The sequence below is a fragment of the Seriola dumerili genome, unplaced genomic scaffold, assembly GCF_002260705.1.
Source record: "Seriola dumerili isolate Sdu_G_001 unplaced genomic scaffold, Sdu_1.0 BDQW01000138.1, whole genome shotgun sequence".
In the NCBI taxonomy this organism is placed as follows: Eukaryota; Metazoa; Chordata; class Actinopteri; order Carangiformes; family Carangidae; genus Seriola; species Seriola dumerili.
Window position 1 is genome coordinate 1,984,005 of NW_019174393.1, and position 26,193 is coordinate 2,010,197.

Sequence of the window (26,193 nt, forward strand, 5' to 3'; positions counted from 1 at the left end):
TTCCTGTTCCTGAAACACACTGTTGACTGCACAGTCCTCCTGTGACGAGGGCTGCTTGGATTATGCTCACAGTAAAAGACAGTGAAGAGGAAATGAAAGGGGGAAAATGATTAAAGTACAGATTGGGTTGAGATTGAGTATTATTTCATCAAATTGTTTTTTTAATAGGTTCAAACATCAACTTTTGAGGCCAATTTTCATTTCGATCTTTTGGCTCCAAGTTGCAGCTGATGCTCCACCAGCTGAGATGACATCATGATGTTTGGCATTTCAACCTGTAGATGTGACGGCCAAGAAACGAAGAGCCGGCTGAGCTGAATGTTCTGTCTTTTTATACTTTGCTCAGTGAGGAGAGATAAATATTCTAAATGAATCCTGATAATTTATAAATCTGATCCGAACGCAGGTTAAGATCTCTTGTCTCTTGCCTTAAAGCCAGTTTTAACTGCAAACGGTGCATTTAAAAGCAGATATTCACGTGGAATTTTGCATATTATTATCAATATTATCATATATATATTATATATATATTATATAACTCCTGACAAAAACCTGCACAGACTGAATAGCAGCTCAACAGAGCTACCTTACATGAGGTGATGATAATGAACAATATACAATCTAATATAACTGATTGCAGCCTGATGAAGCAGAATGACAGTTTTTATTGATACAGCCAAAACCAATCACCAGCAGCTGCCATGACTGAATTTACAAACTGCATTTAAGCATTTTCATTCCAGAAGACCTATTTTTTATTTATTTCTTTTCTTTCTCCTGTCATTAATTTTCAGTATAATATAGTATCCATATCAAGACGGCTTTGGTTGCCACAGATCCAACACCGCGTGTGTCGGCACCTGCAGCATCCAACAAGGCGGCTTCATTTGTGAGGAACCGGTGTGGGCTCCTCCGGTGTGTTAGACACGCAGGAAACTATGAGACACGAGAAACCAGCAAAATGAGACCCATTTCACTTGTATCCATGTGTGTCATGCATCAGTGTGGTTTTTTTTTTCCACTGTGTATATGTGTGAGTGTAGATGCATATGCGTGTGTGTGTGTGTGTGTGTGTGTGTGTGTGTGTCTCCTCTCATTAGCGGGCGGCGGTGTGCGGTAGCTCGTTAGCGCAGAGCTAGCTGAGCGTCAGGGCACCGGTGCAGCTTCATTAGCTACTGTGACATTTATCTGATCGTTTCCCCGCGTCGCATGTAACCGCCACGTCTCCATGGCAACCACAGATCTGTATACACACACACACACACACACACACATACACACAAAGGCAATCATACAGTCTCACATAGACCCAGCTCTTTCAACTGGTCACAGTCACTCATCGGTGCTCGCTAAATCAAAGCTGCAACAGAGAAAAATTGATAATGAATATATGAAGAGTGCTGTCCACAGTATGTACCAGTGGCTGTTATCCCAGAGCTGTGCTCAAGGTGGGTGGAATATTGCTTATTGTAAAGTTCAAGTGAATCACAGGCAATATCACACTCCCTCGTTTGGCTGGAACAGGGCCCCCGGGAGCCGGCTCACCTCGCTGTAAGTCACTTACAGACAAACTGAAAGCGTTCCAGATAAATCAGCCGCTACACTACGACACCCGTTTGGTTTGAGTCGCTGATGCAACAGAATCAGTGGGATTCTGGGTAAAAAAAAGCATGAATCTCATGGTGTGTTGCGGTGAAGTTCCTAATCTCGTTGGACTTTTTCTGCAGGTGTATGTCACTGCTTGTACTTTCTGTGCACACAGGTGTTGTAAGAGTGTCTATGTGTGTTTGGGACAAGTTTTCAAGTGAGGTTGCAAACGACATTAAATATTCACGACTAAATAAACCTAAAAAATCAGACTAATAGGATGAAAAAAAAAAGAAAAAGAGGTTTATTTATTAAGTGTTTAATATTCAAACACTCAGATAATCAGGACTGTGTAGGTGCCAGTTGACTGTGACCAAACATCCCACTAACTGGCATCAGATTTGCTAAATTCTGATTGGAGCACAGAAGAACATGACGTCACTTTTTTCTCAGTTTCACCCACTTTAAACCAGCGAGAAGAAAAAAGAGCGATAAACTTTGTGATCATGTAAAATCCCACATCAACTGCAAACCTAATTAACTCCTTTCGTGTATGAGACAATGTCTGAAATGGTCTCTGCAGCCAACTTGTCCTTCGTTTTTACCGACACACGGGACAATGAAGAGACCGTCATCAGTGTGATGGGACTAGATCTTGGAGAGCAGTGATTTTCCCTTCTCAGACTGTATGGTTTCATAAATTTTTAGAGGCCTGAAGGTAAAATCCACCAGTATTTATGAAGAAAGAACAAAACATTTGAGAAAATTAGATGCATCTCACGACCCGCTCTGGGGTTCCCAACTCCTGACGTTAATATAAATCAGAAAAATAGCAACAATAACATCATACATTTCCTATAATTCAGTATCATCCCTCTGAAAGTGATGCTGGATTGTTGCTCAGCCTTTGTTGGTGTGTGTGTGTGTTTGTGTGTATGTGTGTGTCCAGATGTTTGTGCGTCTGTCTCAGCATCTTCCACATTTTGTATCTGTCTGTGTTTGTGTGAAAAAGTCGTGTAAGAATCTGTCAAGGTGTGTACGTGTGAGGAGATGTGACTGTCCAGGTCTGTCTGAGTGTGTGTGTCCTAACAAGTTCCTACGTGTATATATGTGTGTGTGTGTGTCTGTCTGTTTCGCTGACCTTGGTCGCCCTGCTCCCCCGAGGGGGGGGAACTGATGTTTCTCACTCTGCTTGTCAACAAGATTAGTTCCCCTGTGGGACCGTTACACACCCTGCAAACACGCTGCCAATGAGAAGAAGTGTGTGACAGCTCGGCCCTTCCACGAACCCACAGAAGCGTGTGTTTGTGTGTGTGTGTTTTGTGGTGTGTGTGTGTGTGTGTGTGTGTGTGCTGCGATTGAGGGGTTAAGGGAGTCAGTGAGGATGTGTGTTTTAGAGCAGAAACAGAAGGGAGAAACAGCAGGGGGATCAGCGCAGCCAGCCTGAACTGTAGCCTGTGTGCGTATGCATGTGTGATACGTGCGCATGCATGTGTGATATGTGAGTATGCATGTGTGCACGTGTGCCTGGTTTCTGACAGAGCCCATGCTGAGCTCTGAGCTGTGTTTACTCCTGGACCTGGCTCATCTGCATCCCTCTCCTCCACTCTCTCCCTCTCTTTTTACTCCCACTTCTACCTGCCTCGCTCGTCCTCTCTGCGCCTGTTTGTAGCACATTCCTGTCTGGCTGCCTGTTGGACTCCAGCTGTGAACAAGGCAAACAGAGGGGATGGCAGGCAGTTAATGTAGTCCAGGTAGCTCATAGCTGTCGTGGTTTACGCTTCGTATGTGGAGCTTGTTTTTCCCTTTTCCCTCCTACTGTATAATCCACCATATATAGCTTGATTTTTATTGTTGGGCCATTGCAGCGACGCAGCCCAGGACAGTGACAGCCGCCTACTGACTGATTGACTTGAACCTGATATGAACGGTGTTGCTTGTAGTAACAAACCCACAGAGAATCGTCACCTCAACTCGACTGAACTCGAGCTTTTTGGCATCTTTCAGCTCCTTGTTTCCTGCAGCTTTAATGTTTCGGTTCATTCTAATCTCTCTCATTAATCTTAAATCCACAGTTACACAGTTTTTCTTACATGTGCTGAAACTGACACTAAACAGCTTCTATGAATCAGTTTCTACAACTTTTAACTATTAGGTCCAGACTAATTTGTGCTGTAATAAAACTCTGTTTGCTCTTCCTGCTCGCTCATCACGGTCATGGCTCTGGGTCTTACTTCGTTAATACAGTGCATGTAATCAGTGCGGCGACTGGGGATGGCAAGCAGTAGGTGTAATTTCCGGTAGTAGTCACGACGAGGCTTCCAGGCGGATGAATAAACTCCAAACAAACAAGATACATCATTTAAATAGGAAAGGGCTTACGAGGCTGTCTTATTACGAGGGTGCCTCTGGTTTTTATGCTAAGCTAGGCTAACCGCATTCTGACACAGGGCTGAGATTGATATTGATCTCCTCATCCCGCTGTCGGAAAGAAAGCCAATTAGTGCATTTGCCGACGTGTTGAACAATTCTTTTAGCGGCGGGGGAAGGTCTGAGGAGCTGTGAATGTAAAATGAAGGTGATGAATGAATAAATAAACAACCGTCATAAGGTTTTATGGTCAATACTGTGCAGCTGCAGTTTGGGAGAACGAGCCGGCTGTCTGATGTGAGTGTGAGGTGAGGGAATAACAGCCCTCAGCAGCTGCTTCAAAGACCTATCCAGACACACTTTTTTTGCAGTCTGGCTGAGCGCACGCGCACACACACACACACACACACACGTTCGGTGTAGATCAGCCCTCAGTCACGGCCCTGTGCTGCAGGGAGACTGGAGTGATGGAAGCAATAGTTAAGCCATTAAGGCAAACAATTGGCTCAAATTGAGAGGGAGAGAGAGAAAAGAAGAGGAAGAAGAGGAAAAGAGGGAGGGAGATGGAGAGGCTATGGCAGGAGTGGATCCACTCAACGACTTAATCCGAGCCCCAGGACACTCTCCTGCTGAGCTTCACACACCCGCACAAACATATACACACACACACACACACACTAAAGCTCTGTCTGCTTGCAATAACACCTTGTCAGTCTTGGCCACGGGGGCAATGGAAGAGGCGCTCATTCCTTTGTAGTGAGGAGAGTCACCTACTTCCAACCACCTCAGGAAAAAGACGGAGCATGCAATCTACACAAGACAGCTCTGTAAGTGTTCGTACGCCTTATGGCTGCAAGTGTGAAGCTATTCATTGTCTTAGCGGGCGGAGTGAATGGTGGAGGGAGCACAGGGTGGACAGTGTCCCGGACGAGGGAGGCGCTCCTCTGACACCAGCTATTGTATCGTCTCCCCCGTCGACTCGCTCAATCCCCACAGGCCTCACATAAACATCCAACAATGAGGGATTGTCTCCAGCTATTCTCCCTCTTTCTGCTCTTTCACTTTCACACACACATCAGCTATGTGTGTGTGTGTGTGTGTGTGTGTCAGAGGGCGAAAGGGATGATGTGCAGCAGCCTGAACCCAGCGACCGCCGAGGCTCGTCCGATGCAGTCGCCTTCGCCGTTTATGTGCCTAAACATCAGCCAGTGATAGGGTCACTAACTCCTCGCCGCTGCTGCTGCCGCCGCCGCCGCCGCTGTCACCCTTCCCTCCCTTCCTCCCTTCTTTTCCTCTCCTCCGTCAGCCGCCACCCCTTGGGGCTCCCTCGGTGCCCGGGCCCCCGCAATTTATCGGACAGCTTAGCAAGGAGTGGTTGTTGCCCCGAGGACTGTTAGCACCGGTTTGGCTCGTTGACTCCTTCTCCGGTTCTGGCGTTTTATTTGACATGTCCTTTAAGTCCTTTAAAGAATTGGGCGTTTCTGCTGAGCGCCTTGGCTCTTTCTGCAAAAGATGGATGGCCCGCGTTCAAAGGTCTGGATGTTTTTTTTTTTTTTCCCTCCCTCCCAGTCTCTCTCCATATCTCTCTTCTCCCTCTCCCTCCTTCCTTCTCTCTTTCTCTCTTGCTGAGCTTTATAGGGTGGTATTAGTGTTGTCAGCTAACCAAGCTCGGGATTTGGCTTTGTTTTGTTTTTGCCTCTTAAGATAATGCTCTTTCTCTTTCCTGCCGAGAATAACAAAAGGGAAAGTAGAGCAATAAAACAGCACAGCCATTGACTTTGGTTTCATTAAATTGGTTTTCAGCCATCTTAAATAGACCACAGGCCTTGATGGCATTGATGTGTGTGAGTGTGTGTCTGTGTGTGTATGTGTGTGTGTGTGTGTTTGTAGCCATGTGCGTATGATTGTTCTCCAAACACAGTCACGCTTTGCCTGCCTCACGCGTGCTCGGGTGCCGTTCTCATCTCCGTCAGGCCTCGCTGTTGAAAGCCTTTACTCGCCTTTATTCGTCCAAAAAAGAAAGAAAAGAAAAACAAAAAAAAAAAAGAAAGAAAGAAAGAAAGAAAGCAAGCAAAGAAAAACAGAGACGGAGACGCCGTAGCACGACTTAGCATTCCAAATGCGTGGACAGACGAGTGTGTTTTGTGAAGATAAGTGTTGCACCTCCGCGTTGAAAAGGGTGAAAAGCACTTCACCTCCATTTCGTATGCATTCCAGATGTGGAAATATAACCAGGCTGATCGGCGTGTAAGCATCTGTGTCCTGTTAGAGGGCCTGCAGGTTTACTGTACTGATTCTGTGTCCTAATCCCCCCTCACACACAACCTCACGTTAGCACGCCGCACGCCACTTATCCAGGCGCTCATTCATACATGCAGACACTCTCACGTGCTGTGCGGCGGATGCAGACATACATTACATTCATAAAGTGTCACCACTCCTCATAACTTGTATAGATAGATAGATGATAGATAGATAGATAGATAGATAGATAGATAGATAGATAGATAGATAGATATGTTTCTTTTGTTGTGCTGTAAAATACAAGAGGATGAAATCTGTGTTCAGCTCAGTCCTTCTGTGAGGATTTGCTGACATCCTGAGCAGATCCATCACTGCATCTCAACTATGAAAAATCCACATTTAGGGTCAGAGTGATATGTCAGTTCGCTGATGGGTCGGGTCAGCGTAGGTATATATATATAAATTGCCAGCTTCAGGGATATCAGTCTGTAAAACCTGAACTGAAAGCTGTTCGCCCTGCTCTAAGGAGCTGCTAAGGTACCTGAGAGAATTTTATTAGAGTGGCTCTCGGTGTCTAAAGGCTGTTTCAGAGGCTTTTTCACTGTGTTGTGAATGAAAAAAAATCTGGCACAGCAGCTTTTTTTTTTTTAGCACCTATATCCATTTTGAAGATAGTGGGGTTCCAACTTAAGAAGCCGGGCCTTTCTTCCTTTCATGCTAATTGACTCTGTCCAGAGGAAACCATCTCTTTAAAATTGTCCAATATTTTTACACTTTTCCGTGTTTGAAGTGTTGATCCATAATAAGATTTTAAGAACCAAAAAAACCATCTCAGTGTAGTTTTACATCTCCTCTCTCAGGCTTCTCTCTGGAGCTCTAGTAACAACAGGTCGGTGAGCCAATCAGAAGAGAGGAGGCTCTGAGCCTCTCTTCTAATTGGCTGACTGTTTTCTGAGTGATCCAATAAAAATACAGTAGATTTCAGGTAAAAACACTCAGAGAAAACAAATCCTGTAATGTTGGATGGTGGGTCCAGGTGGGCGGGGCTTGGGGCATGGCTGAGAGTGGTGACTGCTTTGTTGTGACATCACAAAGTTCCAGAAGTCCTGACGGCTGGTTTTAAGGCTCAGTTTCTGAATACAGGCTGTGTGCATTTCTCTGTGGACTGAGGCTTTGATACTTTCACAGTATTAATATAGAAGCTAGAGCTGATCTATAATCACACTACACATGGACAGAGACCTTTAGACTGGAGGAGCTTTAAAAAACCTGTTGGATTGTTTGAAAAATGCTTTGTCAAAGGAAAGTTAGGTTTAAAGATGAATGACGGCGCGTATGTATAGAAACTCAACAACACTAAATCATTAGATAATTAATGTTGACACATGAGAAAAATGACTGTAAACAAGCAGGAGTGTGGTTTGGAGAACAGCAGCTCCTGATGGGAAATTAGCTCGGTTGTGTTATGGCACAAAACTAAACTGCAGGGCGATGCTGTTCTCCCCGTGCAAATGGAGCTTGAATTTTAGAGGTCAAGCTTCAGGTCCAGTTTGTTTGTGTGTCTAAGTGGGATTTACACACACTTAGTAACAATTCCCAAAGCAAAGAAACATTATCTAAAAAGTTTTCACACAATAAGAATGATGAAACCCTGTGCAGAGGGAATTCAAAGAGCTGCCGGTGTCGCTGGTGTAAACGCGGCGTGTTTCTCAGCTCCTAATGTCTCGTCTTCTTCTCTCCTCAACAGCAACGGCACGGCCGGGAAGATGAACGGGGCGCTGGAGCATTCGGATCAGCCAGACCCGGACGCCATCAAGATGTTTGTGGGCCAGATCCCGCGCTCCTGGTCGGAGAAGGAGCTGAAGGAGCTGTTCGAGCCGTACGGAGCCGTCTACCAGATCAACATCCTCCGAGACCGCAGCCAGAACCCTCCACAGAGCAAAGGTACTGAGACACACAGCATCGCAGCGTCTGCAGTCACTACAGGAGGGCGCCTCACTATCTTTCCTGTCCTCTTCTTTCTTTCATTCCTTCCTTCTGTCATTCTTCTACCCGTCCTTTCTCCTTTCCTTTCCATCCTTGTTTCCTTCCCTTTCTCCTTCATCTTTTCTTCTTTTCTCTTTTCTTTGCTTCCTTTCCTTATTTCCTTCTTCATTTCTTTCTGTCTTTGACTTTCTTTTTTCCCGCCTCCTATTCTCCTCTTTTGTTATCTTCTTTTTTCTTCCTTTTCCCACCTTTCTCCATTCTTCTTTTTACTTTGTCTATCTTCTCTCCCTCCTCTTCTTTTCCTTCCTTCTGTCCATTCATCATCTCTTCCTTTCTTCGACCTGAAGGCGTAAAAGCTGTGAACATGGAACTTTGAATGGAGGGATTTTTTTTCCCCACTGTGTTGTTGCTGGTCTGACTTCAGCGAAGGGTTCGAACGCACTCGTACGTTTCGAAACCCACTGACGTGCCGACGTAATGATCCCAGATCCACTTCCACACACACTCAGAGGCAGACGGGCGGCTGAGCGGGGGCCTTCCCACCTAGTTAATGGCAGAACAAATGATATATGTGCAGAATTACAAAAGCAAACACACATTTCGTGCACCATTTGAAGACAAAGACTCGACCTGCCAGACTTACACAGTCAATTGTGCGAAACCGCATGATTTGCAGCTATTTTCTCCCGTTCCCTTTTTCTCTTTCCTTTGATAAATTCGTCAAGTGTGAGAGCAAACAATAGAGACAGCGGCAATGAACGGGCAGACAATAGCGCTGCCATATTAACAGGCATCAACCGGAGTGGGGGCTGATGACACTCCTGATGAGACATGGAGAGTGGGAGGAGGAAAGTAAAGAGAGGGAACCGAGGAGGACGGCAGGAAGGGAGACGTGGCGGCGGCGGCGGCACTTCCATCCAACTGTAAAGCAAATCTAAAGAGAAGTTTTGGAAAGAATGAAAATGTGAATCAGCGGGGATGAAGCGGATAAAACACAAAAACACTCGTCTGCCGGAAAATTGGACTGAATTAAGGATTTATCTTTTTATGGGCCAGTTGATCTTCATTGTGTCTGTCCTGAAAACAAATAGAGGCACCTGGTGATGTTCTAATGGCATCCATCCATCGCCATAGTGAAACCTTATATTCCACAAAATACATTTGAATGCTGCTAATTTGCTTTGTCACATACATTTTGGAGGAAAATGTAATTGCCGCCTGGATTACATTTGCTGAGTGTTTTTTTTTTTTTTTCCAGCCCAGGGAGCGTGACAGTCTTATGCTGCACAGCAGTCGTAATGAGGGGGAGGAGGGGGAGGTGGAGGTGGAGGTCCAGGTGGATGATGTGCAATACTCAAAACACTAGAGACACGGTTCATGTCCCGTGTCCCATGTGTGGTTTGGTTTAAGCTACTAAAACACCTAATTACAGTCGGGGAAACGTCGTGGTTCTGGTTAAATACTGGAAATATCAACGTGTTTCATCTTGTGATTCAAATCAGTTTCGACTTTTTCAGTTGTAGGTCCCATTTTAAACCTTTCTGGGGTTGTATTTAAAGTGTTGATCCATAAGAAGATATATAACCCTCAGAGAAACCAAACCGGGGCTTGGTGACTGCTTCGTTGTGACATCACAAAGTCACAGGAAGTCCTGACGGCTGGTTTTAAGGCTCAGTTTCTGAATACAGGCTGTGTGCATTTCTCTGTGGACTGAGGCTTTGATACTTTCACAGTATTAATACAGAACCTGGACCTGATCTATAATCAAACAACACGTGGACAGAGACTTTTAGATTATATGAGACCAAGTGACCACCATTGACAGATTCATGTATTGATTGACGTGTTGTAGTTGCAAAAAACACAGTTGGTTCCACTGGACTGCTAACTGGGCAAAGTGGGAAACTGCCCATGGGCACCAGATCGCCATGGTTACTGCATGTCAGCTGGTTTTGGTAATTTAGCCGATTGCAAATTTAGTCCCACATTAGGAGCAGTGGTTGGTCTCTTTGTTGTGACATGGAGCTAGCGTGTAATGATCTGCACAGGGAGAAACATATCAGCTGATGCAGATCAGTTGTATATGGATGTAGATTATTTTTTTATTCTTCAGATGAATGTAAGAGCTTTTTCCTGGAGGCAGATGAGGTGACACAGATACTCCATGATGACATGCAGCTGAGATCATGTTTTGGAAGTGAATTTAATTTTCAGTGGCTACAAGGTGTGGTGTCCTTCACCTTCCTGCACCTGTGCACTCCATGGCAGTCTGCTTCTGTTTTTATTTCTTCTCTCACTCTCTGATTTTGTTTTTTATATTTTATTTTTTTTCCCTCCCTGGCTTCTTCTCGTTATGACTGAGTCATACGAGCTTATGAAAGCCTGGAGACAGCGCTCTGCCAAGACCAAAATCACCTCATACTTGCACACCAACACACTTGTCACGGGCTTTGTGTTTGTGTGTTCTTAGCCTTAAGATGACTCCTTCTCTCCCAACTAGTCTCTTTTCCCTCCTCTCTTCCTCTCTGCTGCTTCTGAGGAGGGAGAAAAATAAGGGGCCAAAGTTCCTCCTCCCATCCTCCAGCTCCCTCACATCTCCTGCTCCGTCTTCACTACCCTTGAAGTGAGTTGTTTTTGTGGTTGATGAGTCAAGAGTATCACTCACTGCCACTTCTACTGCAGATACAGAAATACCCAGCCACCCGCCACACCTTTTATTTTTTGTTCTCTCTACATGCCTCACATTTATGCCTCATGTTTTCGGGTCATCCATTCAGTTTCCCCTGAACGTGATATCACAGGAACGCCTTGAGACCTTTCCTTTACATGCGCTTCAAGTGTTCTTTTAGGGGTGAGCAATCTGACTTCTTATAACATGGATGATCTTATTTTGGCACATGACATTAGATAGTTCAATCACTGTGAACCAGCCCATTGTTAACTGTTAAACAGCTAGCCTGCTAACTGCAGCAAGTCGTTCTGCTTGCATCAAAACTGCAGAAAAGAAAACGAGTCACAACTTCCCGTTCAGGACTTTCACAATAAAATCAGAGCGGAACCAGAATGCAGATCACGATAAAGATGGTGGATTGCAATTGTACTCAAAAAGATTGTCATGTGATCTTTTGTGCATCTGTTGTATGAGTCTGGACAGACGTGGGTGTGAGCTGCTACCTGACTCGCTGGCGGAGGAAAACAAACATGAGGTGATAATTCTAGTTCTTGTCGCTCTGCGCTGCGAGGCTGAGCGGCTTCGGAGGAAATGCAGCGTTTGATTGGGCTCTTACTGGCCTTGTTATTTGCTGGCTTTGAGCACTGTTGTTGTTTTCTCATACTTAAGTAAGCCGCCCGGCCTCATCTGCACTCGCTTAACTCGAGTGTGGGGGGCTGCAATAGCCCCCTTCACTGTTGGGCTTGAGCCGACGGTAATTTCACCGGTGTCAGGGAAACTGTGGCACCTCTCCTCCCTCCATGTGTTTATTTTAAATTAGCGACAGAGTTGTTTGAAAAGGATATTGGCCATTTGGGGCAAATGAGCCCACTTTGATGCCCCAGTGGCAACCCTGAGGCACTTTTTCCCTTTTTTTTTTTTATAAAATAGCAGTTTGGATTTAAATGAGTTTGTTAGTCCCACTGAGACGCACAAAAAAAGTTCCATGGCTGCAGCTGCAACTCCAACAACTTCTCTGTTTCCTTCTTTCCTCATTAGCTGACACTCCAGCAACTGCTGGTCCAAAACAGAACATCAACAACAAAAAGAGGAAAACAGCACAACATGGTAAACATTAATTGACAGCGGAAATTTTGGCAAGTACAAGATAACGCCTAAAAGAAATGAACAACTCATAAATGTTTGTGTGTCAGAGCCTGAAACACAGTCTGGCAAATTAAAGTTGGTCGGTGGGTGTACATTTCTTTATGTGGGATGTAAATCAGTAAGAATCACTTCTCTGTTATTGTTCTCTGAGCAGCAGCACGTCTAAGGAAAATGATGCTTTATCAAGAAAGCATTTTAGTCCAAGTTAAATTACAATTTCACACAGGAGAGAAATTAAAGTCAGTTCAGAGGCTTTCAGGTGTGAATGGCGAGAAGTTCAGCCTCTGTGGCCGAAGCTTGTTGAATGCAAAGTGTCGCTGACGGTTGACACGAGTTAAAGATGTACTTTTCTGTCTGTTTGCTGTGCATCATGGCAGTAAGATTCACCAGGCATTCACCACACAGTGTGAGATGCCTCAAAACTGATATTGTGCACCTTAAGTGAAAGCCTCAGTGCAGCCAGGTCCAGGTGAAGTCTCAGGTCTAGACTTAAACCCAGCTCAAGCTCAAGTTTCAAGTCTGAGTCTGGTGCATTAATGTGTTTTTCTAGGCCCACATCAGCTCATTTCATCAGTCTGACCCACAGTTAACACACTAACTTCATTCTTTTTATTGTTAATCCCTGTCCAGTTGGTAAAATACTGTTTTAAAACAGCAATTAGACTCAGGCAGACGCTGGCCCGGGACAGTTATGAATAAATTAATGATTAATTACGGGACGCTGCAGATAAAACCAAGGACTTAACGCTCACTCGGAGCTCTGGCTGAAACACAGTTTCTGCACGTCAAACCGGAGAGTGGATATCTCTGGATCAGTGTAATCCTCCTGTTTTATTATTGTCATCATCTGGCGTCACACGACGGTCCTAAGTGCTGTTCGAGAGGCTTCTTCAGCCCGACAAGAATAAAATTTCTCGAGCGAACACCAGTCATTTTCTGAATGTTTTTGGCCTGAAAGAATCCGAGTATCACATGAGCCTCCAAAAATCCATATGGCAAATACTTTAAATCATCCTTTTAAGCCTGTTTAGTTTAGTTAGAATCCAAAACTTAATCAACCACAGAAAATAATTGGGAAATCAGCTTGTTTTCCTTTAATAAGTTCCCAGATTTGTTGTTTTTTGGGGTTTTTTTTGCCCCTGAAGCATCAGATTCTGCCACTTTTGTGTTACGCAGAATCCATTTTGCAGTTTGACCCAGGTGTGTGCATTTAGTGCAGTGTGTGTGTGTGTTTGTGTGTGTTTATGCTGACTAGGATGGTCTGGGGAATATCGTGCCACTACTGTTGGTTTAATGTGTTTGGAGTTAATAACCAGATGAGTGGATGAGCAGAGGAGGAGAAGGAGGAGGGGAGCGAGTGAGAAATGGAGCAATTTGGCATTTTGTGCTGAAAAAAAGAGATGGAGATGGAGATGGAGGGAGAGATAAAGGGAGAACGAGACAACGAGAGCCAGAGGGGTAAACAGAAAATGGTCCTTTTGCTAAAACACCACCTTAAGCGCCATGACGGGTTCTGTTGCAGTGTCTGTGCTTTGGCAGGGGATGCGCTACGTCATTTATCTTAATGATCCAGCCTGCCCACATGAGCTGCTCAGGCACACACACACACACACACACACACACACACACACACTGACATTCACACTCACATGCACAAAATAAGTTTAATGTCTTCATTAAGATTTTGTATCCTGCACAAAAGCCTCTGTGCACAACATGGCCTGGAAATAATTCCAAATTTAAAAAATTAAGTTGGAGCCATAAGGGACTTTAATCATGTGGAAGTTGAACCGAGTGGAAAAGTGAGATTATTAATGTAGTGGGGACAAAATATGATTTTGTAGAGAGATAAAGTGACCTGTCAAACCTGCAACTTACACAGAGGTAAAACTAGTGCTTTTCAAATGACCTGAGCTCGAGCTATTAGTCTAACTTAAGCCTTTAGCAGCATCTTCAGCGTTTTCCAGCTAAAGTTTTGCTACAGTGACGACTGTGGCTGGTGAATTCACACAGATTGAGTCAATTAGCATTAATTCTGTAAGTTCACAGAGAAGAAACTCGTGCTTTCTGCATGTTGTAATATTTACACTTGACCAAAGATGGCTCTGTTTAAATTTGATGTTTGGGAAAATAAAAACAGAGCTGTGCTACATGAAAAATCCAGGTGATCACCTCACATCAGCGGCTAACAGGTAGCTTGCAGCTAGCTTGGCAGCTACTAAGTGTGGAAGACAGAGAGCGAGTTGATAGAGTTTTCAATTAAAGCACATTTTAACGTCACCATTGTAAAAGCTCTGAATCCCGTCCTCCAGCATCTCATCCAGTCTCTCTGTGAAGCTAACGTTAGCTCAAGCAGCTACAGTGCAGTGCTGTTAGCATTAGATGTTGTCAATGTAAAGACTAGTCCATCATTAATACAATAACTGGGCAACTATGTCATGATTATATTTGAATATTATTGAGTAATATTAATTATACCTATAGTGATATGTTATTAAACATTAATTCTGTAAGTTAACAGGGAAGAAAAATAAAAACCGAAGAGCTAATTCGAGCTAATGTTAGCTCAAGCAGCTACGATACAGAAGAGTTAGCATATCTGATTCTTTTCATGTAGAAACGAGATGATTATTCATAACAAACACACCTTTGTTTAATACTATGCAGACCACAAATACTGGACTGTAGTTTAAATGAAATAAGAATAGTAATATCGGCTAAACAAAAAATCCCTCAGCCCTCGCCCAAACCAATAATCTGTGACGCATTCATGTAGATAAATCTTCATTTTCTTGTTCCCGCTACAGCACAAGAGTGATTCGACCTCCAGCCACAACACCACGGCTGAAAAGACAAAGACAAAAGGGGCCACCTATAGAAAAAAAAAAAAAAAAGAGTCAAACCTTCAAATATGAGAGAAGTGACAACACGCTGCCACCCACACGGCTTGATTGACAGCTGATCTCTGGGGAAAGCGCTGGAGCCGCGACACAGTTTAGCACCAAAGATAGACACAGAGGATGCGGCAGATTTTCACCTTGACTACAACAATAAATGCTCCTTGTCTTACAACAGTTTATTTATTTTTATTTTATTTTTTCATAAGAACCACGTTGAAAACAAGAAATTACGATCGATACTGGTCCCTGAGAGGTGATGTGTTTTTACTTGATAAGTGTTTGACCCGGACACATGAAATAGATTTTACATCAACCGTCGTTTTTTAAATCTCTAACCTGAAATGTCATCTTGATGGGAAAAAAATAAATAAAAAAATCCAGTGAAGATTTGAGGCAATAACTTCCAGCCTGGAGATAAACACATGCAGGCAGATTACAGCATCTGATTTCCGATCACTGCTCAGGCCCGGGTTGCTCTGTTGCAACGTCCGGGGACCCACGCCCGTCCAATGGCAGACATCGGCTTTTGAAAGTGCGAGCCAACTGTATCCTCTCGCTCAGCTGTGGTAACGCTGAGCGAACGCTCTGCCGTCCAAGACAATTATCTGCTCTAATGGATTCAGTTGAGACGGGGCCGACCTGAGATGGAGGGCTGATTTATTTCATTCTTTCCTAAAGCAGAGCGGCCAATTATATCGCCTTAACTAGACGTTAGCTTTTTTAGTCGGCTACCCAGGCCCAATTAGAGAGCAGCTGCAGGTGGATTTTAATGGGAGATTGTGTGTGTGTGTGTGTGTGTGTGTGTGTGTGTGTGTGTGTGTGTGTGTGTGTGTGTGTGTGTGTGTGTGTGTGTGTGTGTGTGTGTGTGTGTGTGTGTGTGTGTGTGTGTGTGTGTGTGTGTGTGTGTGTGTGTGTGGATCCTCGACTCGTCTCTGTGTATCTTCTTTTTTTTTTTTCTCCATGTTTATACTTTTGCATGGCTCAGCGACAGAGAGAGTTGCTTGGTTATAAGCGAAGTTGCAGAACTGGAATTTTTTATTTTTTTTCCCCTCTCCGTGAGCACTTCGGGGTCAGCCAGAAAGCGGCTTTGATTTCCGGAAAGTGCTCTTGTTGTTTTCGCAGCGAGGGAGGGGGAGTGAGTGAGGGAGGATTTTGGAGAGGGGGGGGGGGGGGTGACATTGGTGGTTTTCCACCAAAGTAACCAGTGGATTGTATAGATTTGTGAAGTGCCGCGAGCTGGACCGATTCCTGCGTTAACAGGATTAGAACATCAGCCAAACGCCCGTCAGAGATGCAGCATTGTTTGAAGCCATCCACTCATCCTCTCCCTATTTTTCCATCTGACAATCTGTTCTTTATTGCGCTGTCAAATTCAGAATGTGTTCTCTGTCATTTTTTTTCTCCTCCTTCCTATCCCTGCTGTCACTCAGCGGCTCTTTGACACACATAAATTATACACATTAAGGGGCATTTTTACAGCTGCACAAGAGCGAAAAGGGAACAGTGCGAGGGGTGGAAGGATTTGGGGTGGGGGGGGTGGGGGGTGCAGAACTAGAGAGAAGTGGCGTATGTATCCCATGCCACCCAGAGGCCTGTGCGAGCAGTAATTGCTCTGGAGTGTAGTTAATGTGGGTCAGCGGTTGAGTGGAACCCCGGGGGTCAAAAGAAGTGTGGAGGGGAAAGGAAAAAGGAAGCGGAGTGATGGAGGGAGAGAAAAGGGGGGGGGAGTCGGTGTGAAAGCTGCAGCCAGCCGCAGGTGGAAGGGCTTGGGGTGAAGCTCAGTGATACACACCCCACCTGTCTCTTTTTTCCCCCCTTTTAATAAACCATACTTCCCACTCTGCGAGGCTGCAGGGCTTTGCTCCTTTCACTCCCCACCTGCACACCTCCACACCTCCACCTGCCTTTTTTCCCTCCCTTTCTTCAGTCTGTGCTGATTCAACCCCGAACAACCGAGCGCTGGATAGAGCAGCGTTTTCCAACCTGCAGGTTTGAACACACCAGATAAATCTTTGTGGTCATGAGATGATTAACAGGATAGGAAAGCGGAAAAATGTTTGTTTTCTCAGACTTTGCTCTAATCTTTGCCTTTTTCTGAATTACTGGATGTTTTTTTTTTTCTTCCAGGTCTGTAAATATTATTCAAATAAATCAATATGAGAAGGAAAAAGTCACAAATCAGATATATAATTTACAAATACATTATTTATTGGTCGTTTGAAAGAGGTCATATGCAACAATTTGCACCACACAGAATGAGCCAACGTGCATTTACATGGAAAACAACAAGAGTAAAATGATGAAAAGCTGCTGTGGAAACAACTGCACAAAAGGATTCATAAAGAATTTATATCCTTTGAATGTCAAGGAACTCTGTTTCTTGCCCAAATTACAGACGGCTGATGTCATGCCTTCACTTTGTCAGGATACTTCCTGGTTTTCTTGTTGGTTCTGCAGCTCTAATTATAACCATAATCTTTTCTTTTTTATGGCTAATTAGTGATGATGAAGAAAGATGACTCCTGCGATCATGTGCAGCTTCTACAATGATAAGCTTTACTGTCATTGTCAAACTTCAACAACACAACAACAACAAAAAAGCTAAATAGTTAAATTTGACATCTGAGAAACAGACCAGGACGGGTCACTCTGCACCGAAACCCAGACTAATGAAAAGTCTTTTAAGTAGATTAGCTGCTGCTTAAGCTAACATGACCCACCCACCTATTCAGCGGCAGGGGAGGCCGAGATGTTCTCTTTTAAATTAAGCGTTGCACTGAAAAATTACCATCATGAATTAAATGTACAAAGACATGGCGGGGGCAGGCTGTCACCTCCGAGGCTTCCTCCGCCCAGACCCGGTCTGACCGCCACGATCAGACAGGAACAAGACGGCCCGACCGGCGGTGCCTGGTTTTAAATAAAAAGCCAGTATCAACCTGAAATACAAAAACATGAGCCTGAATGCACCTCACCCCCACCCCCCACCCCTCAGCTACTGCTGTCTTGAGCAGTGAAGCCGGGGTCGACCTGTGGTTAGAGGGGGTAGATGTGTTGACACAGCCGGGGGGCTGCGGGTCTTCACTCAGTCAAAGGCCCCCTTCAGCAGCCATAAAGCATTTATGAACAGGCATCTCCCTCCTCTGCTCGCTATTCCGCTCACAGCCGCTCTTCCTCTCCCCTCGTCTTCTTCTTCTTCTTCTTCTTCTTCTTCTTTTATTTATTTTTTTGTCTTTCCCACGTCGTGTTCATCTGTCTCACCCGTACACACACACACACACACACGAGCGTCTTAATAGATTTCTTCCCTTCTGTCCGAGGTTGTGTGCGTGTGCGTCTCCTGTGTGTGTTTGTGAGTGTCCCTCTTCAACAGCACAAGCAGAGAGTATCTCCCTGCTCTGAGCCCTCTCGGCCTTCAGGTAAATGTTTGTGCTGCGAGAGAAAAAGACGCACGTACATACAAATGGACGGAGAGAGCTTATTTATGCTGGTCTGCAGCACTTTTTCACCCGTTCAAGGTTGTCGTACAGGTATGTTTGTCTGTGACTTAAACGCACACATGCAGACATACACTTAAAATAATATGTGTGCTCTCAGTGGCTTTTCTGTAGCTTTGTGTGTGTGAGGCGCGAGTGTGCTGACTCTTAAACAGGTGGAACTGGAACACTGCAGGGAATGTCTATCTATGTGTGTGTGTGTGTGTGTGTGTGTGTGTGTGTGAGGTCCACTCCTCTGCTCTTTGATCCTCATCTTGACAGCTCACCACCTGGGACGATCCGCCACACGCCGCATGGCTCCCATGCCCGGCTACACCATGGGAATCACAACACACAGCGGCTAACGCAGCTCTTACAGCCAGCCCTCCCCTGCACATTAAATGCCGTCAGAATCGCTAATGCTAACACCAAAAGCTAAACCTCCCATATACAGATATGCAAAAAAATAAAAAATAAATAAAAAATGCCACCAGAATCATAATTCACAGCCGCGCTGGCTAGCAGCTAACCCTCATACAGTGCTAGTGGAAATGCTAATGGCACACGAGGGGCCAAAGCTTGAACACAGGTGCAATTGGAATTATGATGGATGGAATTATAATGTACCATACAGGTGCAATGCAAGGGAGCTCCGTCTTATATCCACATAGCATCCATTGTGCGCCGAGCACGCAGGAAGTGTAATGACCACAGTTAAAAGTTCAAGTGCTTTCACATGGAAACCATGACAGCAGCCAAGGTACACCTGTGTGCTTGGCAGGTAGGTAGTCAAAATAAATTAAATAATTAACAATCAAAGTGCCAGTCCACTGTTTTTGTACCCTTATATTTTAAGTGTGTGAATGAAGAGCTGCAGATCTGAAGGGAAAATCAGTTTTTTGTTGATTTTTCAATTGATTATAATTGAAAATAAAGGCCAGTTTCAATATGTTTAGCCGTGATTCAGGTCGGCTCGGCGTGTGTCACCTGGGTTTCAGAGCAGCCATTAGTTCATGTGACGACTCTGCGGATTCAAGGAGAGAGACAGTTTTCAAGTACTTTGAGTAGTTCTGCCTTGGTTTTCTTTTTTTTTATATGCACTCATTCTATATTGTGCATTAAAGCTGGAAACGTTGTACCTCTGCTCTTGCTCTGCTTCACTAGACCTTCTAGTGAATTTGCAGACCAAGATTTTACACTGAATTTAATAAGCTCTTAATCTCAGTGTTGCTACGTAGAAAGAAAGCCTTGTTTCACTCGCTGACAATGACGATTTAAATTATCTCAAGAGTTTTGAAAGAGTGAAAGAGGTTGAAGAATTAATCCTTCCATAGATCCAAAGGAAGGAACATTGAGGACATGAGCAATACCATAAAAATTGGGAATTAAACAAAAGTAAAAGTAAAGATTTTAAATGTTGGGGACGTGCATTTTGTTTTTCTGTTTTAAACGATTTTTGTCACTTGATTATGTCCAATAATTAAGATTTACTCAGAACGAGACCATTATTCACCGTTTTCTTAATCACACTTCACTGACGAAAATTTTACTTCCACTTGTAATGGAGTTTTTTTTTTTTTTTTTATTCCCATGTTTCTAATTTAACCTTATCCTCAATGAGTCCAGTTTTTATCACAATAATAGAGTAAAGATGAAGCAGGGCTGCCTGTACGTGGACGTCATGTGTGTCTGTGCCGTATCAGTTTGGTGACCTACATGGAGAACATAGTAAAACTCTGTCAGTCGTGACTAATTTCCCGTCTTATCTCCATGCCTTTCACTGGTAGAAGCTGGAGCGAAACTCCCGGTGGTAAATTGATACTGTGGAAGCAGAAGCCGGGGGGGGGGGGGGGGGGGGGGGGGGGTTGGGGTTTTTAGTGGAGTGACCCCCCCGAGCCGCCATAAACACTGGAGGTCGTAGAAGAAAAACACTAAGCTTTGAGTTATCCCTGCTAATACACAGGCACTGCACCATCTGAATCACAACACCAATCACGTTGCTGACGCTAGGCTAAGGGCCAACTATTCAACAGCCCTGGCACCCAGAGGACACCGCAGGAATTCAGATCCATTACGCTCCCAGCCTCATCAAAGGGACTCTGGGATTCGGATGCTAAACCCGCTCCAGATGCTCACTGTTGGATTTCACTAAGATGCACTGCAGGGCAAGTGTCATAAGGGCTGATGTCTGCGATACGGACAACAAAACCCACAACCGGTCCGCTTCATTCACACTGAGTTGATTTGTGTCATAAAAAACAAAAGCAGATGTAAACAATGGCGCGCTCGGCTCATCTCTGGACAAATAAATACACGGCGAAATTAACAGATGTGCAGCGCTGGAGGCAGAAGGTCCAAACATATGAACCTGCAGCAACTGGAAGGAAGACGCAGAGGCTCACCTGTGGTTGACATATGCTAATGTACACGAAACAAGTCAGCAACCGTCGGGTCTGTAATCTGAGGGAGCCTGCGGTCGTGTTCTGTGGTCGCTCTTTAAGCAGCGAGTGACTTTACGCCCGGCGGATTGAGGTCGTGTGTTTACACTGTGGCATTTCCATTAAAATCATATTATAAGTCACATCAAATATAATTTCAGTCAACAGTTTCAAACAAGTACTGCTACAAACAGCAGCTACTACTTGCTAATAGTGAAGCTAGCTCTCGGTGAAGTGGAACTAGCCATTGGTTAAAATGGCAGTCAGATTTGAAATGAATGTTTTGAACGCAGCCTGTGATGAGAACGAAAAAGTGCAATATATATAAATATATATTTATATGAGTCAATAAATAGCAAGAAAGTTGCTCTATGGAAATGATAAAAAATATGTTTGAGATGGGGATTGAAATTCATTCTTGTTGTTCTGGTGCTTTCAGTTGTATCCCATTGTCTTCCATTTTGTAATGGAACAGTAGATGTTCAGAGGTCAAAGGTAGAGTTCGACGCACCGGCGAGAACTGAGATGTTTGTTTATGTTAAAAGACTGTCGTTGGTGGAGTATTTTTTAATTTTTTTAATTTTTCTTTAGGTATTGGGCGTGAATAGTCCAGTATTAGTGAGGCTCTATTTCACACATTCACACATGTTTGGACGGAGCACAGAAGCAGCTTCACAGTCTGAGGCCGATGCTCTCCTTAAGGTCGTCACTTAAAGCGCAGGTGTTCATTGATCTTGATGCACCGCGAGTCTCATATTTGTTCTTCCACTTGACCAGCTCGCCACAGAGCGAACCCTCCGTACTTTACAGAGGGCTGTCTGTGTCTTTTACCCATCCCTCTCAGCAGTTTGGCTCCTTTAAATTTCCCTGTGGCTGTTGGATAATGGTGTCAGAAGTGTTGTGAGGACATAAACAAAGACAAGAATCCTTACTGAGAGGGAATTTTCCAAACCCCATGTTTGACATAAATCAAATAACAGCCGCTGTGTTTATGAGGAAAAACTGAAGAGTCACACCTCTGTGTCTGACCTAAATGTCCTCTTGCTGGGTTTTTTTTTTTTTTTTTTGCCTGACTGTGCAGGTTTTCGTGCTGACTGAGAATGGCCCACAACTGCAGTGTTTCAGCCGCTCTCTGCAGGGATTACACACAGATTAATGAACAGGCAAAAACCCCTCTCTCCTCAGCTCCCTCTCTACTTTCTTCATGCGCCCGTGTATGCACATGCATGCAAATGCACATACGGTACTGTGAGTGAGTGAGTGAGCTTTGGTTTACAGGTCTAAAGTGGTCAAGTTAAACCTGGCATAAATGTGGATTTAAAGTGTTTTTAGTCTAGTTTTCACTTCATTATCTGGTCTGACATTGTGTTCATGTTACTTATTCACTGTCACGCTTTTGGTGATTGTATTTAAGCTTCACAAATGATAAAAAGTGATGTTCATGTGTGATTATCGTGCTGAACAAAACGTCTCAGCATCATAAACTTTTATTTGTCACAGTTTATTCAGTTTATTTTCTGTAATCATCCAAAAGCCAATGTAAAAATCCCATTGGCCTTTTGTGGAGGGAACCAGAGTGACGCTTACTTCAGGGTTGGTCTACAAGAATACGTCATCCCTGCGGCACTGTATGGTGCTAACTACACGCTGAAATCGAGTCATTTAAAATGAATTTACGACGTCACCTTGACGTTGCACTTTTCAGTCAAATTGGTCACGTTTTAACTCTGTTATCTGGATTTCTTTTAACCTGCAAATCACTGGGAACTCCACAGAATTGAATGAGTGAGTGAGTGTGACCAAATAAATGAACATTTTCTTTAGTGAATGAGTGAGTAAGAAACTGTTGGCATATTGTTCAGGGATTAATGAAGAGGCAACCTCTTTCTTTTTTTTCCTATCACCTCCTCTGTCTCTGCCGCCTTTGTTCTGTTGGTCTGTGTGTGTGTGTGTGTGTGTGTGTGTGTGCGTGCGTGTGCGCGTGTGCGTGCGCGTGTGTGTGTGTACTTCCTCGAGGCTCAAGTCATCAGCATTGAAACGAATCCAAAAGCATTCTCTTCCCCTCAGCTAGGATGTTTCGTCCTTAACATTCACTCAGCGTTTGCCAGTGTCGACAGGTGATGCCAAGCAGATGAATAGAGAAAATGCTCTTTGTTGCTCCTTATGCTCATCCCTTCTCTCTGTCTCTCTCCCCAGGCTGCTGTTTTGTCACGTTTTATACAAGGAAAGCTGCCCTTGAAGCCCAGAATGCACTGCATAACATAAAGACCTTAACAGGGGTGAGTGTGTGTCCTCCATTCTCCTCTGCCTACTTTCTCCTCTAATCACACACTTACAGCAGCACCCTGAGGCGGCCCCGCCCCAACCTGTGTGTGTGTGTGCGCGCGTGTGTGTCTTGTCTGTGTGTGTGTGTGTGTGTGTGTGTATGTGTGTGAATACACTGGTTTTTTTACATCAGTGTGTGTTGCACTGCTGCCACAGAGCATTTGCAAGCGTGTGAGTGACCGAAAGTGCGAGCAGGTGAGCAAATGACTGTCAGTTAGTTTGTGAAAGAAAGTGCAAACTATTGAATTCATGTTAAAGGTACCACCTGCAATTTTCTTGTAAACAAATGCAGTTTAAACATTTGTTTTGTGTGTCTTACTATGTGAACAGTCTCTCAGTGTTAACCTCAGAAGCCTGTATATCACTGTTGTATGCTTGCGTCAAGGTGGAGCTCGCTCTTCCTCTATGAAAAAGGTTGACGCAGCGTCGCTACGCTTAAGTTTTAAAATGCATCACTTTTGCTACGTTTTTCCGTCTGGTGTCCACACTACTCTGAAAATTTCAATTATCTAAAACTCCAAAAATGAACATGTAGACACTCACGTTCGTTCCCTGGTTGGTTCTTATCAGCCTCGACTACCAGTGCTGAAAGCAACATGGATAACAAATGACAAGCGCTGCTGACCTTTTTGTCTTTGCTAGCACCTATTGTGCAGCTAAATTCTGCATTTGAACGCTACAGCTGTCTTTGCTGTTCCTCATCCGTAGTATTTTGTGCAACTAGCCAACTGCCGTTTCGACAGTCTGCTTCCTGTTCACAGCGGCGTGCACGTGCCCCGTGTAGTTAGACAAAATATTTTCATTTTCGTTTTAAAATGAGAACACATGAGTGTGGACCTAGCTTAACAGTTCAGCTGCGCAAGCTAACACCTCGGTCACTAGACACCAGCACGACTTAGTGTTTGTCAGTTGCTAACAGCTACGCTTCACAATAGTCTTAGCAGTCATCACGCAACTAACACCGCAGTTAGCCAAACAAGTAAACACCATTAGCTACTGCTAACGGCCACCAAGCAGAGGTAGCACAAGCGCTAGCTACGATACTCACTAGATCCGCGTAGCATAACATAGCTGCTGCTATACTAGCTAGGTCCACGTAGCATAATATTGCTGCCTTACCCCATTAAACGTATTTGCCCTGTCTTGCCCACCCAAGTTAGCTGTACCAGCAAACACCCAGTGTGTTCCTGTGGTTGTAAAATCTCTGGTCTGGAAACTGGAACTGGCCCAGACCTGATCCTGCCTTCACCCTGGGGTCATTTTATCCTTTTCCTCTCCTGAGCATGAGCGCCTGAGGTGTTTGACCAGAAAACCCTCCTCATGTAAAGTGAGGAAGAGGCGGCCTTAACCTGAGTGATGCTGCGTCAGCTGCTTTTATAGGGGGGCAGGAGGAGGAGGAGGAGGAGGAGGAGGAGTGTTTCTTCTGACGATAACACTGAAAGAGAGAGAGAGTTGCCCATAGTGACACACTTCACTTACAATCATTGTTTCTTAAAAAATCTGTCTTTTCCTGAAGTTTTAACACCATGTTGAAAGTGTTTTCTACCTTTACTTTGGATGTGTGAAGAGTTTCTGATGAATAAAACCATCTCACCGTACATGTGCGTTATCAACGGGTGTCACGTCATGCATGTTCAGGTGCCACTGGTGGTGTTTGCTTGCTTGTGTTTCTGTTTGTCTTGGCGCTGGTGTTTAGCTCGCACTACAAAGGCGTGTGTTGATGCTGTGGCGTTGCCTTTCATGCTGTCTGCTCCATTCTCCGCTATTGTTCCCTCCTGTAGCCCAGGAGAGCGATAGGAGGAAGCAGGCCGGAGCTCGCTCACACTCTCGCTCCTTTAGCCCTGGGTGGATATTTACAGGCCCCCAGATCCCTTCTGCTCGGGCTATTGGCTGCTTCCCCGCCTCTCTCGTTGGCTGCGACGGCTAACTGGAGTCTCATCACTTGAGCGCCTGCACTCGTTCGCTTGTGTTAGTTGGATCAGTGGATAGCCCTCCTGGGCAGGACAGGGTGGATACCGAGAATCCCACAAGAGCTGTACGTGGGATTTGCGCTCGTATTCCCGACTCCCGAGTCAAGCTTGTTGTTTTGCATAGAGTCACCGTGTTAATTGCTCGTGGAATAAGTATGTTAAATTTGGTCTGTTTTCCTGCGCCGTGAGAGTTAGTCACTTATCCCTTGTTGGAGGTGTGAAACTGCCCTGGGGAGGACACATACTGCAGCAGTTTCAGGATTATAGGAACATGAAATCGCCTTCTTCTACACCATAACACCCTCCCTTCCTCTGTTCTGTCTGGTCATCCCTCCTCCTCACCAGCGTCTCTCTCCTGCAGCATCTCTGCTTGTTATGTTTAGGGCCTTTATTTTTAAGTCAAGTACCAGGTTTGGCCTCAGAAGTGCAAGAAACATGATAAAATCAGACCTTCTTCAACTTTTAACACAAAAAAATCATGCATTTATTATATTAATCTTTCATACTAATGGTAGTCTAACAATTTTTCTATTATTGATGCTCTAAATATACGAGAAAATGAAACGACAAAACAACCAGCTGCGAAATTAAATGTTTTACTGGGAGAACTGGAGCTATTGGTCTCCAGTAAATTCATTCTTGTTCTTGGCAGAGCAGAAAAGCTTCTGAGGGAAGGTCAAATTAAAACCGTCCATTGAAACACAGACAACATTGATCAGCTGCACAATAAAAGCATAATTAATCTGCGTCATATTCATCAGAGCTGGACAACACCGACTGGCTGACATCCGATTTTTAATAACAGTCCGGTATTGACAGACGGATGTGGTTTTAAAACCTAATACATATACGCAATAAACACAGTACACTGAATCAATAGTGACATAATGATAGGTCATTTAAGTGGTTCATGTTGGGCTTGTTTGTAATTTTTTTCACATGGCTCCACCACGGCTTAAAATAAAGAAATTTAAAAAGGCGGGGGGGGGGGCAGGAAAAGGTGAAGAGAAGAAGTCAGCTAGAGGCAGAGAAAAAAAACCAGATGATGAGGATGCTGAATTAATGGCCGAACGAGGCGAG

The 26,193-nt window shown here is 44.4% G+C and overlaps 1 protein-coding gene across 11 annotated transcripts in view; it reads left to right on the top strand.

Annotated features, from left to right (window-relative positions):
• Nucleotides 1-26,193, top strand: part of LOC111225050 (CUGBP Elav-like family member 2) — a 200,400-nt gene that overhangs the window by 116,238 nt on the left and 57,969 nt on the right. For all 11 annotated transcript variants that reach the window (XM_022749801.1, XM_022749799.1, XM_022749803.1 and 8 more), the window contains exons 3-4: nucleotides 7,949-8,145; nucleotides 23,015-23,097. In XM_022749801.1, coding sequence (XP_022605522.1) covers nucleotides 7,949-8,145; nucleotides 23,015-23,097 — 280 coding nt within the window. The remainder of the gene's footprint in view (nucleotides 1-7,948; nucleotides 8,146-23,014; nucleotides 23,098-26,193) is intronic.